This window comes from Xyrauchen texanus, chromosome 6 (assembly GCF_025860055.1).
Source record: "Xyrauchen texanus isolate HMW12.3.18 chromosome 6, RBS_HiC_50CHRs, whole genome shotgun sequence".
Classification (NCBI taxonomy): Eukaryota; Metazoa; Chordata; class Actinopteri; order Cypriniformes; family Catostomidae; genus Xyrauchen; species Xyrauchen texanus.
Window position 1 is genome coordinate 43,860,703 of NC_068281.1, and position 17,471 is coordinate 43,878,173.

General features: G+C 38.6%; 1 protein-coding gene across 7 annotated transcripts; it reads left to right on the forward strand.

Moving 5' to 3' along the window:
• The first annotated feature begins 47 nt into the window (after nt 1–47).
• Nucleotides 48–17,471, forward strand: LOC127644913 (gastrula zinc finger protein XlCGF8.2DB-like). Of its 7 annotated transcripts, none has more exons than XR_007970742.1 (6): nt 48–90; nt 1,193–1,365; nt 1,951–2,224; nt 2,470–6,271; nt 14,998–15,103; nt 15,603–15,704. XR_007970742.1 is itself a non-coding variant. In XM_052128365.1 (4 exons), the coding sequence occupies exons 3-4, from the start codon at nt 2,128–2,130 to the stop codon at nt 3,219–3,221; spliced, it is 849 nt and encodes a 282-aa protein (XP_051984325.1). In that variant the 5' UTR covers nt 48–90; nt 1,193–1,365; nt 1,951–2,127; the 3' UTR covers nt 3,222–6,338. The 7 variants fall into 7 exon arrangements, 5 of the variants coding, with proteins under 5 accessions (XP_051984325.1, XP_051984321.1, XP_051984323.1 ...); XR_007970743.1 differs by lacking the exon at nt 48–90 and adding an exon at nt 191–231; XM_052128365.1 differs by lacking the exons at nt 14,998–15,103; nt 15,603–15,704 and having other exon boundaries at nt 2,470–6,338.

Genomic DNA, 17,471 nt, shown 5'->3' on the forward strand with positions numbered 1-17,471 from the left:
CTTGTCTCCAGAGGGCGATAACCAAATGGTACTTCACAGAGTTGTGTAGAAATGTGAACTAGAAGAAGAGGGAAGAAAAAGCACTAGCAAGTATTGTTTTATATTCATGCTGATTTGATCAATCCATCTAAAGTCCTGATTTAGGAAATGTATTTTTTTCAACACTTATGTAAACTTTTTTGGATTGTTCAGTGTTTATTTTTCCAGACCTTGTAATAATACTGTGGAATGGTAATGTTTGTGTTGTGCAGGATTGAGTTGTTCATCTGTGACAAATTTGTAGGCAAACCAATCTAATTTGCTATGGATCCTCTGGATTTTCCTATGGGTTTTTAGAATGGGATTTTCATCTTATGAGTAAAATAAGGTCTGTGGTAAACATTACTTGAAGATATGTGGACGTTTTGTTCTACTACATAAATTACACTTTAATTCCTCAAACATTAATTTTAAAGTATGCAATTCAATACAGCTTTGATATTCACATTTGAGTTATGACCGTGTGTAATTTATGTCGTAGAACAAAACATCCATGTATCGTCAAACAATGTTTACCACAGACCATATTTTACTGATACATCCAAAACTGCCATTCTTAAAACCCATAAGAGAATCTAGAGGGAACCCATTGTGAATACATTTCTGGGTTTTTGGACCATAAACTGAACAGCTCTATTGTTTGTAACAGCTTTTGGTGTTAAATAAGAAATACAATTTTGTGATGTTTTACTTATATATTTTGTAAATGGACTTTAATTGCATATGACTGGCCTGTTGAAGACTTATTCTTGCAGCTCATTTGAATTATATTGGACCTGTTCCTTGTTTTCATCATCATTTTTATCATCTCCTCCTTGAACCTATTTAAAACCTGCCTTCATTCTTCAGCCGATGCTTTTACATCCTACAGACACTTTTCATGTATCTTCACACTTGTAGTTTGGTTCTCTTGGTCCAAACCAAAAAAGAAAATGATACATTCAGTCTTGGTTTGCTTTGCGTTCACGCTGGCATTTTTAACACCAAACCTATAGAGACAAAACAAAAGGCATAATGATAAGGTTACAACCTGATTGGACAGCTTTTATGATGTATATATTGTGATGGAACTTGTCAAACACCCAGAACAATGCTGGCTGCTGGGCTAAATATGCTCATTGGACTTATGTATATATGTTGGTATTTTTACCAGGTGAGAACAAACGAAGAGCTAATAAATTGTGTAAAGGAGTCAAAACAGTGCCAGGAATTCCTCCATTGCACACATAAATGAAGATATGCTGCAAGGACGGTGGTTCCGACACATGTACTGAACTATAATGGGCAACATAGCTCCTATGATGAGAAGAAACGGGTATGCTTGAGGTCAGTATTAGGCAAATACTGACGTCTTTGGTCCATGTTGCATTCATATATCAATTGAACCGCACCAGAGTTTGTTTGGAAGCGGGCCGAGACCCACTTTTCAGTAGGTCTCAGTTTGCTTGTTTAGTGCACACCAAGGTTTGTGTGACAGCGTTCACACTTGTTCAGATGAACCGCACTAACAGAGCAATCGCACCAGAGTTCGTTTTAATCTAGCCAAACCTGCCAAATGTGAACACACCCTAAATGAGCCATTTGAGACTGGACTATTTTTGACTGCCTAATTTTGCAACTTAACTGTGTTGTAATTTTCAGTGTTTCACATTTGTGTTAGATATGGGTTCTTTGTTTTGTGTGTGTGTGTGTAAATTATCACTAAATATAGGCCTATAAAGAACTAATTTTGCTTGTGTTAAATTATTTTTATAATGAATGTTGAGTAATCCCCCATTTAAATCATATAATAGTTAAAGGTATTTCACTGACAGTTATAGTCTAGCTATGGTTATAGATGGTAAACAGGGGCATTTTCTACAACAAGGGGTTATTTTAATAATTATAGAATTTTGTCCCCTTTTCTGGCAGATCTGCTCCTCCATATTACACTGCGATCATGATTCACCAGTGCAGTGAAGACACTCCCACAGGAATTCACCAATAAATGCTGTGATTATTTCCATCATCTGGCGAGTGAAGAAAGAACGTGGTCAAGAGAAACAACTTTATGTAACCACTGAAGTTTACTGGCATACTATTATAAAAATGCAGTGTGTTAAAGAAGAGTTTAAAGAGGAGTGTGAAGACATCAGTATTACAGAATCATGCAGAATGAATCATGAAGATACTGAAGAACAAAGAGGTTGGTGTTCAATCTTGAGTAACATCAAGTTAACAACACTTATGACAGTTCACTAGATCTAGCAGCTAGTTAGAAAACCATAGTAGCAGTAAACATAAAGTTAAACAAATAATTCCAGAGTCTACATGAAAATTACAGAACCAACCTTCCGCATGTCAGAGATCACATAAAGTAGATAGTTGGACTTTGCTGCTTATTGTATTTTTTTCCTCACATTTGTCTTAATTTTACTATGTTCATTTTAGACTTGATAGAAGTGAAAGAAGAAAGTCAAGGACTGAATGATGTGGAGGAGAAACATCATAAATTTGATCATTTCATGACTGGTGAAGAACATTTTAGTGGCTCAAAGACTGAAATTAATTTCTCACAGAAAAGAACTCCAAGAACAAGAGCCAAAAATTCTTTCAGCTGCTCTCAGTGTGGAAAGAGATTCACAGAAAAAGGAAACCTTAATGCTCACTTAAGAATTCACACTGGAGAAAGACCGTTCACATGCCATCAGTGTGGAAAGAGTTTCATAATTAAAAGAGACCTTAAAAAACACATCAAAATTCACACTGGAGAGAAGCCTTTCACATGTTCCCAGTGTGGCAACAGTTTCAGAGAGAGGGGAAGCCTTAAGAATCACCTAAGAATTCACACTGGAGAGAAGCCTTTTACATGCCTTCAGTGTGGAAAAAGTTTCACACAGAAAGGACGGCTTGATGGTCACATGAAAATTCACACCGGAGAGAAACCTTTTACATGCCATCAGTGTGGAACAAGTTTCAGAGAGAAAGGAAATCTTCAGCGCCACATGAGAATCCACACTGGAGAAAAGCCTTTCACCTGCTCTCAGTGTGGGAAACATTTCTCACAAGCATGCAATCTCACAATTCATCTGCACTATCATTCTGGATTTAAGCCATTTAACTGTGATCAGTGTGGCAAGCAATTTAGGCAGGCATCACATCTAAAGAGACACCTGACATCTCACGCAAATGAAAAGCCTTAGGCCGGGAGTACAAAGTGCAAGTTTTGACACTCAAGAGGTCGTGAGCCCCTCCACACGTTATGAGTCAATTTATCTGATAATTGTACAGATGCAGTGGTGCACGGCACAAATTTATGACCTGGTGAATTCCGAAGCAATCGCATGAATTTCCGCACTTTTTAATTTTAAAACAAAGCCAGAGAAGGAGATTGCTTTAATTCCACTTAGCTTGCAATTTAGAAAAAATAAAAATAAAAAGACTGGCATGTCATGACGTACATTAGCTGAAATTGAATCTACCGATTACAAAAAATAAGTAAAAATGATGGATGATTATTAAAAATGCTTTCCAACATTTGACAGATTCAGATTTCGATGGCAGGCTGTCTGAATTCATGACTGCATACATCAATCAACTTCAGTGTGTTGCTGCGAGTTACTGCATGATAATAAAGTGTACAAAATGTACAAGATTTAAAAGAAATTGTGCAAAATTCGTGCAACGTTTCTGCTGGTTAATACTTTGATTTAATCTAAGAGGATACATGACGTTTAGTGCAGAATTCATAGTTATTTTGGTGGAGTAGGCTTCTCATCTGTTTCACTGCTTGCATGTTGATAGCAGACATACTGAAGTGAGGTCTTATTGTCCATGTGAATGTGCTTTAAAGCTGCATGTAGCAAAGTAAAAAACAAATAGTTTTTTAGTGCAGTGGTTGATTGAAATGTAGGACTCTTCTGAAATGTAAACTTTTTTTTTTTTAACAGGTAGAACTTTCAACCTAAAAGTCCTTGGTTTCAGCAGACTCCGGCATGGGGGTTTAAAACATCTCACATATCCACTATCATGTAGGCTATATACAATTATAATAGAGTCCTTCTTAGTGATGTGGTAGTGAGTAGTATGGAGAAAACACAGTTTTAAACAACCATTTTCTCCAAATGTCTAAACGCTTCATCAACACTCATTCATTGATCGTGTGAGTTCTTCTGATTGGTCAACTTCAGGTAGATCGCCAAATCGGCTCATTCAACCACACACACCCCTCACAAGCTGACAGTGCACAAATAATTTTAGAGATTTTAAAAATGATCAGCAGGTCATACGCTGCTCGTAGCCCGCTTGGCTCTGCATGTATTTCCTCCACACAAGCACCAATGATTGCCACGTTATTTATCCAAACTGAAAAAATTGTTCGGGGGTTTGTACGACATCTGAAAATTGTACCATGTACACCCGTCTTTACGTGTGTTCTTTTTGTGGAAGCAGTTTTATTACATCAGGACAACTGAAAGCACATGAGACCATTTTCAACAATTTTCAGGCCAAGGACCCCTTGGTGGGTAGAGAGATGGAGCCGGGACCCCCGTTACATATTGTATAAAATTGAGTGTTGCATTTTATGCCTATAAAAACGTGGATGGTAGGCTACCAAATTATTGTATGTATACTTCATGATGTTTACATTACAAAGCCATTGAAATAATAAAAACTAATAATAAAAGAAACTGTAGGCTGTCATCTGCTCAACCGCATTGCGCAACCCATGCAAAGCAGAGGCATTTACTCGCGCGACCCTCCACCATAGTGCTGCGGAACCTGATGTGTGTCGTGCTTTGAGCGGCTCGTGATGAGCAGTGGTGGATTGAAGGGTTTGTCCAGGCCGAGCGCTTCTGCTGACTAGCGCTGTTTAGTCCAACTTTAAGATTTGGCTTGCAGCTGCGAAGGACTAAAACATGTCGATATTTCATACTCCTGTCTATCACTGTTGATCAGATCCGAGTGAGTGATTATTACAAATGCCACCAATGGTAGATCAAACAATAATTGAATAACATATAACGTGTGCGTAAGGGTAGCCGGTTGTTTAATGAAAAATACTTCCTGGAGTGACCAGTAGGTGATGCTATAGGTACACTGTGTTCATTTGTTCTAACATGTTACCATTATAGATGCAGTGCAAGTCCAATAGCTGCCAGAGAAAAATGTAACCAGAGATTATTTTATTTACTTAGATAACCACTGCGGCTCTATTATAGGAGAGAGCGTAACAGTCAACTAGCGTGTTACCACAGTTAAGTCACCGTTTGCGCATACCATACACATGAATGGGAAAAGCCGTAAACTGACACCTACCTGTCGCAAAATTGTCAATGTCTTTTCTTATAAACAGCAATTTTATATGAAAGAATTGATGAGAAACTTTTTTACTTTAGAGATGTTTTATAATTATCAGTGTAAAATGCAGTAATAGTCAACTTTTACTAGAGCTGTTTTAAAGTATTGTGTATTTCTAACAACGCCAACACGCATCTTAAAATAGCATTCTGAGAGGAGATTTTTCTCACCACAATTCTACAGAGTGGTTCTCTGAGTTTCGCACCATTCTGAGTAAATTCTAGAGACTGTTGTGTGTGAAAATCCCAGGAGAAAAACAGTGAAAGAAATACTCAAACCAGCCCATCTGGCACCAACAATCTTGCCATGGTCCAAATCACTGAGATCTTTTTTCCCTATTCTGATGGTTGATGTGAACATTATCTGAAGCTCCTGACCCATATCTGCATGATTTTATGCACTGCACTGCTGCCACAAGATCGACTGATTAGATAATCACATGGATGATTGTTGGAACGCCCAACACTGATTAAAAGAAAATGGGCATGCAAATTTAATTTGTTAGATGAATAAAAAGACCCCTCTTTGAGTGACTTTTTGTTATTTTAGTTTAGTTACATTTGTATTGTAATTGTACCAACTGTGATATTGCATATTTTAATGCGTGTGTTTGCTTTATTGTTTATTAATTCTGCTTGAATTGCCATTACAAATGTATATCTTATTGTGATTCATATTTGGAAGTAAAACAAATAAAAAAAGAAGACTGACGTTTCAAACAGGTGCAATACTCATACCCACCTCCAGAGGGTGATAAACATGAAGTATTTCACAGAGATGTGTAGAAATGTGAACTGGAAGAAGATGCAAGTATTGTTGTTTTATGTTCATGTTGATTTTGTCAATTCATCTAAAGTCCTGACTGTGGAAAGTTCTTTTGTTCAACATGTATGTAAGTTGATATTTAAATGTGGTAATACTCGTTTGAGGACCTTTTCTGTATTGTTTAATCTCTGTTTCTCCAGATCTTGTGAGTAACTAAATGATTGTTTGGTTCAGGATTGTTTGAAACAGCTTTTGATGTCTGTTAAATTGATTAGTGTAGATTGTATTTGTGTGTGTGTTACTGGCCTTTTGGAGACTTATTTTGTAGGCTTATTTGGATTATAAAGTAGGGTTCTTCGGAACGACTAATTTAACTGACGTTTAAACTTAAATTTGGAAGTCTAAAAAGTAAGAAACCCTCAGAAAACATTGTGTTTATGCGGCCCATTGAAAATACTTAATCTATTCCAACGGACCTTTACAAACCTTAACAAATACAGAAGTATTTATTGAAAACAATTGAATGATTGGTTTAGGACCAATTGAGCAACCCTAATAGCCTGTTCTAAACTTAACATTTTAAAACAGAACATTGTTAAAAATAATTAGCCATCCATGAGAGAGAACAATGTGCTGAAAGGTTTGCACGTATTTCACGACGTGCATTTGCCAATGATTATATGACCGCTGTTCGTTTAAGAACGTTAACCAATAGACCGTTTTCACACTCGGGGTTTTGGAACGCGTTAACGCAACGTTTTGTAAACGTTTGCCGGGTACACATCGACAGCGGTGAATGGGAGATGACAGCAAATATTATTTTCACTTACCCATTTGCTCTAAGGCCAAAAGAAAAAATCTATTAAATTTGAACGACTTTCCAGAAGAATAACAAATAGAGAGCGGTGGATTAAGCAAGTCATATGGAGAATATGCCAAATTTACTGTAACTATCTCGCAGCTGTCATAGAAACCCCCTCACAGCTGTGGCAATTCGTTTTTAAAACTAATTCCAGGGTAATATAACACAAAGCATAATGTTATAAATGTACACTCAATATTTAAAAAATGTATAACATAACAAATTCAGAGATTTACGCTGATAAATAAGGCGAAAATATGTCATCACAGTCTGTGAAAAATCCAACCTTTTCCTACATCCCGTGATGCTTAGCGAGAAATATGGGTGTTATTTCCGTTGTCAAGTAAACACAGATGTTGTTGTGGCATTCGTCCATTCATTCTTTTGTTGCGGTGTGTGATTTCATATGGACATATATCAATCATTATATTAGTGTGTTACTGAACGATAATAAACTGCAAAAAGTCATAAAGACGAAGAAGCGTGAACAAAACCTGCGCGCCGTTTCCCTCAGATTCAGTTGAGATTTAATCTAAGCACAAACGCAACATTTCGTGCAAAATTCTTGGTTGTTTTAGTGGTGTACCTGTGTAAGTTCAGTTTCAGACGTGTGTGCTTGTCATCTGGTCACCCTACATGTTCAAATCAGACAGACACACTGAGGAAGAGCCATGAAGTTCTATTTCCTTTTAAATCAGCACATAAGTTTAACTTTTGTTCAGTGGGTGATTGACTTCGATTGGTGCTACACTGCTGTCCGGGACGCCGTTTTAAACCTTAGATAACATGTGGTTTCTGACTACCTCTGTTTGTGTTTTTTGTGATCCAATCACAAAATATTTTGCTCCCTGTTTACAACTATATTTAGCGCTGACCTTTGCGATCGGATAATCCGAAACTCGTCTTTTTACCAGCTTTTTACCAAATTAAGTGATGGTCAAGTGTCAGCTCTCTTGGTCGTCAGGTCGTGTGATGTATGTTGCTGAACTGTATTCAAATGTTATAAATATAAAAACACCACATTTTGAAATTTAACTGCAGTATGTCAATTTAGTTTATTTGTGTGTGCTGTGCTCATAGACTTTAGAAAACGGCGCTCATTTGTTTGATTTCAACCTGTCTTTGCAAGGCCACGAAACTCATATTTTGCTCCTTGCAGACAAAGTGCACGCCTTCACACAAAAACTAGACCTCTGGCATGGCCGCATCAGTCGAGGGAACTGCGACATGTTCCCCAGCCTTGCAGACTTTATCACTGATGCAGGCACGTCACACGATTTCTCCTCCCTATTTCAATCAGCGTCTGAGCACCTGTCAGCAACGAGAAAACAATTTGCGACGTACTTTAAAGAGGATTATTTTTGCGTGGGTTTGAGATCCGTTTGTGTGCACAGCAAACGAGCTATCAATTAATATGCAGGAACAGCTTATTGAGCTGAAGAGTGACAGTAGACTGAAGGAACTCTTTAGCTCCTGCCCTCTTTCGTCATTCTGGGCAGCATTGATGCAGGAATACCCTGAACTCTGTGACGTCGCCTTGAAGATTCTCCTTCCTTTCGCGTCGACATATTTGTGTGAGGCAGGATTCTCAAAAATGACTGCACTCAAAACGAAATACCGCAATCGTGCACAAATCGAGGATGATTTGAGGCTATGTTTATCAAACATTGAGCCAAGAATTGAGGATCTTTGCAAGGCAAAGCAGGCTCAGGTCTCACATTAACATCACCTACCAGCAAGCTTCTGTAAAAATGCAGATGATGCCTACTATTAGGCCTAGTAATAATAACAATAATAAAGCATAAATTAATATCAGAGGTCTGGTGCCAATTCCCAATTATAGCAATAGCCTAGTAATGATAATAAACCTACTGATGATGATGATAATAATAACAACAACAATAAAGCATGGGCGGGCGGGGGCACTGGGGCCCCAACTGCAATGAACCAGCTTTGGGGGGGCCCAGCTTGCAAAAGGTTGAGAACCCCTGCTGTAGAACAACTTCCAGTGGAAGTCTCACCCACATTTGTTTCCCCAGTAAGACCCCCCAAAAAAAAGGTGGATGGTTAGGATATAAAAATATACGATGTAAGCAGTGTCAGAACCAATACCAGGGAAATGTTATGATTCACGATTCAAAAACTATACGGACTAATTTGTTAATTGGGTAAACATTGTTTCAAGTTCTCAAGTAATAATTCAAGACAACAAAACAGTCAGTTATAATATTAGAACACAGAAAGAAATAAAGATAACAGTGCTTAACATTTCTAACAGCAGTGTCAATTATTCAAGTAAACATTCTTTCTTCCTCATGGATTACAGGTCTTCACTATATGATTAGAATACATTCATATTTGATTTTAAAGCTACTAAAGGTATCCAGCCAAGGGTAATGAATGTTTTTCTTATTGTTGTTATTAATATTAATGATATAAAACATGGCAGGTCTATCATGCTGCATTTACACCACAAGTCCTTCTGCACAGATCCAATATTTTAAAACAAATCTGCTTTTTTCCCCCCCAGTGTTTACGCTTACTGCAGACATAACTGACTGTATCTTGCCGAGACCGGTATCTGTCAGAGATTCTAAAAAGGAGGATGGCAGTGGAAGGGAAAAATGGGGAAATTAATAGTGATCTTTATTGAATATAATTCTTACAGTAGTTTCTCTCTCTCTACTTCCTTTACCGTTTGACCTATTAATGAGATTGATCAGTTGTTGTCTTGCAATCGACCAGTCAATTGCTTTCGATGTAATGAGCACACCTGTTTTAACAAGTTGAGCTGTCTGTACATCATTGAAAATAGCCGCCTTGATCAGCAGGATAAAAATAATTTGGGGCGATTTTCAAAAAACATTTTTGCATAAAATTATGATTTTACATTCGTGAATATCCCTTAGTGCCTGTGTCTATTCAATCACAAATATAGAATAAAGGCGGTTAGTCTTGATCTCACCCAACCACTGATTTTGGGATGGATTGGCCAGCATTTCAGTCATTATATTTGGGGGGGGGGGGGGTCTCTGTGTGTGATATGCGATTTGCTGGCAGAGGAGGCAGAGCCGGGGCCATCTGTGTCAGTACTGCATCAGGATGAGCAGACACAAGACGAGACTCTGAGGATCAAGTGAAAACGATTAATGGCCAACGCTCCGGCCAGACATTGCACTTGCATATCTGTACTTTTCTGTTATAAATGATCAGTTGTGTCAAGTGATGCAGGACACTCAAACAAGAGGATACAACACAGTTGTTGATACTGAAGAGCTGTCTCGGGAAGAGCTGTTATTACAGACGACTCATCATCAATGGCGGGGCACTTAGGGTGAGAAAAAACACTACGCAGTCTAATGGCCCATTTCTATTGGCCGGGCATTCAACAAGATGTTCGCAGGTGTTGTGTGGCATGCCTTAAATGTCAGCTGGTGAATCCGCTGGCCACCCAAAGAGACAAAAAAACCTGTATTGGACCACAGTGAACAAGGGGTTGACCATCTACACTGGTAAAACCCCTTTTCTGCCAAAGTGGTAAGTAATTTGTTATAGAGTTAACCACATATGTAGTATCTGAATAAAGTCAGAATTGGGAATAAACTTTGTTTGAAGCATGGCTGTGACTTCTGCATTCTGTGCTGAAAAATGTAACTGACATTTATACAAGAAATCATCACCTGATTTCTCCAAAAGCAAAACCTGTATGATACGGACCCTCATGCCAATACCTGGATCCATCAACATACACATCAGTTGCACCTTCAATGGGCCTAACTTCAGTAACACACTCTGGAGGTCTGACATGTTCATTTTCACATACTGTGTATGCTGAAATCCTTCAAATAGAAGTGTTTTTGGTAACATACATTTGGGTTTGTAGAAAGATTTTATATCCTAAATGTAGGGTCCACCTGGCAAGCCTGGCATTAGATAAACCATACCATTCAGTAAAAGCTGCAAGGGTGTACGTGGAGTCACCTTATTGAAGCTATAAATCTGTTCTAAGTGTGACATTAACCAGTGAAATGACAAAGATGTCTTGTCCATGAGTCAAAGGGACAGTACACAAGAAACATAAGCAGTTGAATGCAAAATTCCCTGCACTTCCTGGAGGAGGACAACTGATAGAGCTTTCTCTGTTGCGGCCATGTTTAAAATAAATGGTTGTGAACTTTCTGGGTTACGCAATGCTGGAGCTTTAATCAAAGATGCTTTCAGTTTCTCAAATGCAGTCTGATGCTCTGGACCCCAGTCTAAAGAATCATTCCTTTACTGTGAGGATAGAGTTTAATGTCTGCAAAGCCTTCAGTGAATTCTCGACAAAATCCAACTATGCCCAAAAATAATCTCAAGAGTAGTGATTAACACAGGAACTGGAAGTCTCTGAATTATTTCCACTTTTTGTGTGGATCAGGTGGTCTTCCTCCCCCACTTATCTTGATGCCTAAATAAGTGACTTCTGATTTAAGCAACTGCGCTTTTTTGGATTCAGCTTTAGTCCTGCCCTTCCAACAGCTGAATCAGTTCTGAAAGTAATGAGATATGTTCATCTCTAGTGGCAGTCTGCAACAAAAAATTATCCTCATACACTCAGCAATCACTTTATTAGGTAAACCTGTACAACTACTTATTCATGCGATTTATCTAACAAGCAGCAGTGCAATGCATACAATCATTCAGATACAGGTCAGGAGCTTCAGTTAAGCTGCGTACACACTGCCAGCGACATCGCGCAGCGACAGCGACTCCATCCCATTCATTTTCAATGAGAGCACAGTGACTTCCGGCGACCGTTGGCGACTAGATGTGGGCGTGTCCAGCGACGCCAAAGTTGAGACAAGTTCAACTTTATTCAAATGAAGAGCGACTAACGGAAGCGACAGCCAATAGGAGAGAAGACGGGAGAGCTCACGTGATCCTTCTCTCTCTCTTTCTCAGCTCCTGCAGTGACAGAAAGATGGATGAAAGGCTAATTCTTGCTGTTAGCAATTTTCCAGTGCTCTATGATATGTCTCTTCCCACGTACAAGGACATTTTTAAGAAAAATACTGCGTGGAAAGGTGTATCTGAGATCGCAGGGATTTTGTGGACCCAGACAGGCATTTGCCTGTCATTTGCGTTTTCGCCGCAGATAAACAGCCGCTATGGCAAAGAGCACGCCTTGTTTCTCATTCATCTTTGAGATGAAGCCTTTTATGTACTGATTCCATTTATATTTAGTCTTTTCCCTCCAAAATGTTTGTTTTTAGCGGCAAGAAAAGCGATTCGCTGTCAACAGCAATGGAATGACATCCGTGAATGTCATTTATAAACGTTACTAGGCAACCAGTAGTGGGAACGCCCACTAGCGACTTCACCGCCAGCCACTGGCGACCTGCAGCGACAAAGTCGCTGGCAGTGTGTACGCAGCTTTAGTGTTCTCATCCACCATCAGAATGGGGAAAACGTTATCTTGGTGATTTCAACCTTGGCCTGGTTTTTGGTGCCAGAAGGGCTGGTTTGAGTATATCTGTAACTGTTGATGTCCTGGTATATTCATACACAACAGTCTCGAGTTTACGCCAAAAACAAAAAACATCTAGTGAGTGTCAGTTCTGCAGACTAAAATGCCTTTTGATAAGAGAGATCAGCAGAGAATGGCCTGACTGGTCTGAGCTGACAGAAAGGCTATGGTAACTGAGATAATCACTCTGTAAATTTGTAGTGAGCAGAAAATTATCTTAGAATGAACAACATTGAGGCGAATGCCCTAAATCAGCAGTAGACCACATCGGGTTCCTCTGCTGTTGTGTTGTTTAAAGGCTTGTTAATTGTAAAAAAAAAAAATGTGAAGAGTAGGAGGGCATGGCTGGGCCGAGAGTATGCACTCCCGGTGCTGAGTTGCCCAATCAGCGGGAGAGAGATAGAGGAAGTGGGAACCAATTAACAAGACTTTAATCAGCACAAACGCTGAACTGAAACATGCCAACAGATTGACACACACACACACACACAGCTGCTATGTGTGTCTATTTCTGGAGTCCCCGGCTCCTCTATATCTCTCCAACTGATTGGGCAGCTCAGCACTGAGCGTGCATCCTCCTAGGCCTGGCCACGCCCTCCTCTTCATCATACCCCTACCGCCTGATTCAGGCTGGCTTACTTGGAACCTGGGTATGATGAGGGGAGGGAGAAAGAGTGGGAGAGACCGAGAGAGGGAAAAGAAAAGGCTCTTCTTCAGGTCCCATGGTCACACCACCCACTCGGTCTTCAGCCGCCCCTCCCCCCTTGGTGGATGACAGCGGACTCCTCCACCTCCTGGCAGATGGCAGCAGGAGGCAGACACTTCCTCCCTTCCCTGGTTTCGGCACCAGTGTAATAAGGTTGGGGAAAGGAGGAAGCGGGTACAAAATGAACAATTAACAAGACTTTAATCAACACAAACGGTGAACTGAAACATAACATATTGACACACACACACACAGCAGCCACATTAGTCTTTCTCTCTCTGGCTTCAACATCTCCTCCTTTATATCTCTCCCACTGATTGGGCAACTCGGCGCTGGATGTGCATCCTCTCGGCCTGGCCGCACCCTGCTCGACACAGTCTTATTTGGAGGGATCAAAATGCCAATGGTTTTAATTCACTCTGGGATTAAAACTAGTAGTAGTCATTTGCCCCTTCTCCTCCTTACATTGCAATCAATATTGACTTCTGCTGCAAAGCGATTGAGAATCTTTCTCCCAATTGTCCTCACCATCTCCCTGTCTACCAGAGAACTTGTGTGTCAGACACTGGGTTATAAAACAAGGATTATAAAACAAGGCACCTAAGGACCTGTAGCTGGCCTTTCTTTTCATTGCCATATTTTTCATTATAAATTGACAAGCAGACCGTACTTCATCTAGATAATTGGACAGCTCTTCAACAGATGGTCTGAGCAAGCAATTGTTTGTTCTAAGTGCAGCAATCTCATTCTGCATTTGTATCTTTTCCTCTTATAATAGTCTTTGTTGAAATTACCCCATCACTGATTCTGGAGTGGAGCAGTGCATTTTCTGCCTCCAATTCTGATCTTCTCCTAATCTCTTTATATGTAGCAAAAAAAGAATACTTGAAGTGAATTAGCAACCTTTCTTTTTAGTCTTTGGCATTTTAGGATAGTTTTTAAACAGTGATATAGCCCACTCATAGGGCTTATCTGCAATGTTCTCTATCCCTTCATACACTCCCCATAGCATTGCTTAGCATGTATTTCAAAATCTACTCTTCCATTTTAGAAATCATATTGAATTCTTGTATTAATTCAATTGGCTATTTTATTCACAATTATTTATTCACTGACTAAATCTTTTCTAATTACTTGAAAATATTCATTAATCTCATTATTCACAGCTCCGGTGCTTTGGATGTAAATGAATATGTCTGGCTTTTGAACTTGTAAATGTCTCACGGATTTGGACACCGCTACGGGCCTCTGAGTTCAACTTCAATAACAATCACTCTATTGTTATTAAGTTTAAAATATAACACTTCCACACTACGTCTAGCAATATCACAATACGTCAGGTTATGGTTATACATCTAAACAGTCTACCCAGCCATGGTACATCAGGTTTAGCGACTCTCAATAAGTTTATAACAAGTTAAAATATGTTTATTATTTAAACCTTAATTCTGTGCCACACTACATTAGGCTGATTCAGTCAATCTTTAACAGAACTTTTATTAATCCACAGCAAGTATAAGTTACTTTAGAAACATCAATTCCGATACAACTCTGCCACCAAATTTCTACGGGCTAATTCAATTTCTTTAGAACCTTAATAGAATTGTAAAGAATTAAGCATATGTCTTAAAATTCATATTGCTACACTGAACAAAGCTGAAATTATTCCTGTCCTTAATTTCTTTTCTAGATTTTTTTTAAATGAGGGGATTACCTAAAACAAACACTGCTTATAAGAAGAAACCTGCATTTATTTTTTTACTTTTTCCCACTTTTTAGAAATCCCTCCTGGCTGGCTCGCCAATGTAAGAAGAATAAAACGGGACCAGGCCGCGATCTTGAAATGAAGATGCTGAAGTCTTTATTCCAGTTTTGCAATAACAAAGTATATGACGCACTTCTGATTCATTTGAGATGAATTCATTAAGATGTCTTAATTATTTAAAATAAGTTATATTGAAGTATGATAATTAAAGCCTGCCTGTATTCATGTGCCCTCTTTAAATGAGCCATTTGACACCACTCTCTTTTTAAATGCCAAATTTTGGGACTTGATTATATTGTAATCTTCAATACATCAATTTTGTGTTGTGTTTGTTTAAAGTCTGTTTCATGTTATTGTTGCAAATTATCACTAAATGTCAAAATTACCTTTTGATAATTTTATAAATTACTTTATATTTATGATCTCTTTATCTTTATCTAATGAACATTGAACAACCCCCCCCCCCCCCCCCCTACAATCCATGTTATTGTCGAGGGTATTTTAGATGCCGTGAAGATGATTATAGCCAAGAAATGGTGATGCATTGTAAACAGGGAGATGACATTTCCTGCAACAATGGGATATTGTATAAATTAAGGAATCTTCCCTTTTTTGACAGATCTGCTTCTCCATACCACACAGTGATCCTTATTCACTCCTGCAGTAAAAAAGGTGGAATATAAAGAGGAACTCTACTGGCATACTATTGCAAAAATGAAGTCTGTTAAAGAGGAACAAAGAGGTTGGTGTCCATTCTTGATTCTTAATTAGTGATCGACCAATATGGGGTTTTAATGGCCGATATAGAGAAAGCAGGGTGGCCGATAGGCCAGTGCAATGCCAATATGTATAACAAATGTAATATAGTAAATAACAAATTCTGGCACATTACAACAAAATTAACTGTGACTGGACATTTACATGTCTCAGTCACTTCACATGCAAGCAGACAATTTTCAGTGCCCTCAAGAAACATATCGGCCAAAGGGGCAAATTTATCACCCAATGCGATCATTAAAAAGTCAGATTATCGTCTGCTTTATCAGTCTCTGCGATATATCGTCCGACCTCTATTCTTAATGATTGTTGAGATTTAGGTCTTGCAACTGTAGTCATAAAAACATAAAAGCAGTAAAATTACAGTTAAATAAATAACCAGAATTTACATCAGAAAGAGAGAACTAAACTTCTGCCTATCAAAGTCATTTTTTTTATAAAGATCACAAAGTATATACTCTGCCAGTGCTGCTTACTGACATTAAATAGTGGTTCAATTGTATTTCTTTTTTCACATCTTCATTTTCATTTACTTTGTTTATTATAGACTTGACAGAAATGAATGAGGAAAGTCAAGAACTGTATGAAGTGGAGAAACATCATGATCATAAATTTGAAAATTCCATCACTGGTGAAAATCCTTTTAGTAGCTCAAATGCTGAAATTAATTTGTTACAGAAAAGAACTCGAAGAACAAAAGCCAAAAATCTGTTTGCCTGCTCTCAGTGTGGAAAGAGTTTTGCACATAAGGGAGATTTTCACCGTCACATGAAAATCCACACCGGAGAGAAACCTTTTACATGCTCTCAGTGTGGAAAGAGTTTTGCAAATAAAGGAGATCTTCAGCGTCACATGAGAATTCACTCCGGAGAGAAGCCTTTCACCTGCTCTCAGTGTGGAAAGAGTTTTGCACATAAAGGAGATCTTCAGCGTCACATGAGAATTCACACTGGAGAGAAGCCTTTCACATGCTCTCTGTGTGGAAAGGGTTTCACACAAACAAGCAATCTCAAAATTCATCTGCAATATCACTCTGGTTTAAGACTATTTAACTGTGATCAGTGTGACAAGACATTTATGGGTGCATCACAGCTAAAGTTACACCTGACATCTCATGCAAATGAAAAGCCTTACGTGTGTTCTTTTTGTGGAAAGGGTTTTGTTTCATCAGGAAACCTGAAAATCCATGAGAGGGTTCATACTGGAGAGAAGCCATACCACTGTACTTCATGTGGAAAGAGTTTCAGCCAATCAAGCAATCTCAAAATTCATCTGCAGTATCACTCTGGATTCACACCATTTATCTGTGATCAGTGTGGCAAGACATTTACGCTGCCATCACAGCTGAAGTTACACCTGACATCTCATGCAAATGAAAAGCCTTTTGTGTGTTCTTTTTGTGGAAAGGGTTTTGTTTCATCAAGAAACTTGAAAAACTATGAGAGAGTGCATACTGGAGAGAAGCCGTTCAAATGCACCTTATGTGGGAGGAGTTTCAGCCACACAAGTAATCTAAGAACTCATTTAAAAAAGCATTGTCCAAAACTGTGATAGTTTGCAATGTTAATTTCAGGGCCACATTTTATGTTTGGTTTCTTTATTTCAGATTTCATGAAGTTTACATAAAATAACCTGAAACATTGTTCATTTGAAAAGGTTATGTGCTGCTCAATAGAGTGCCTGCTGTGTATACAAGAAAAAAAGTCCAATA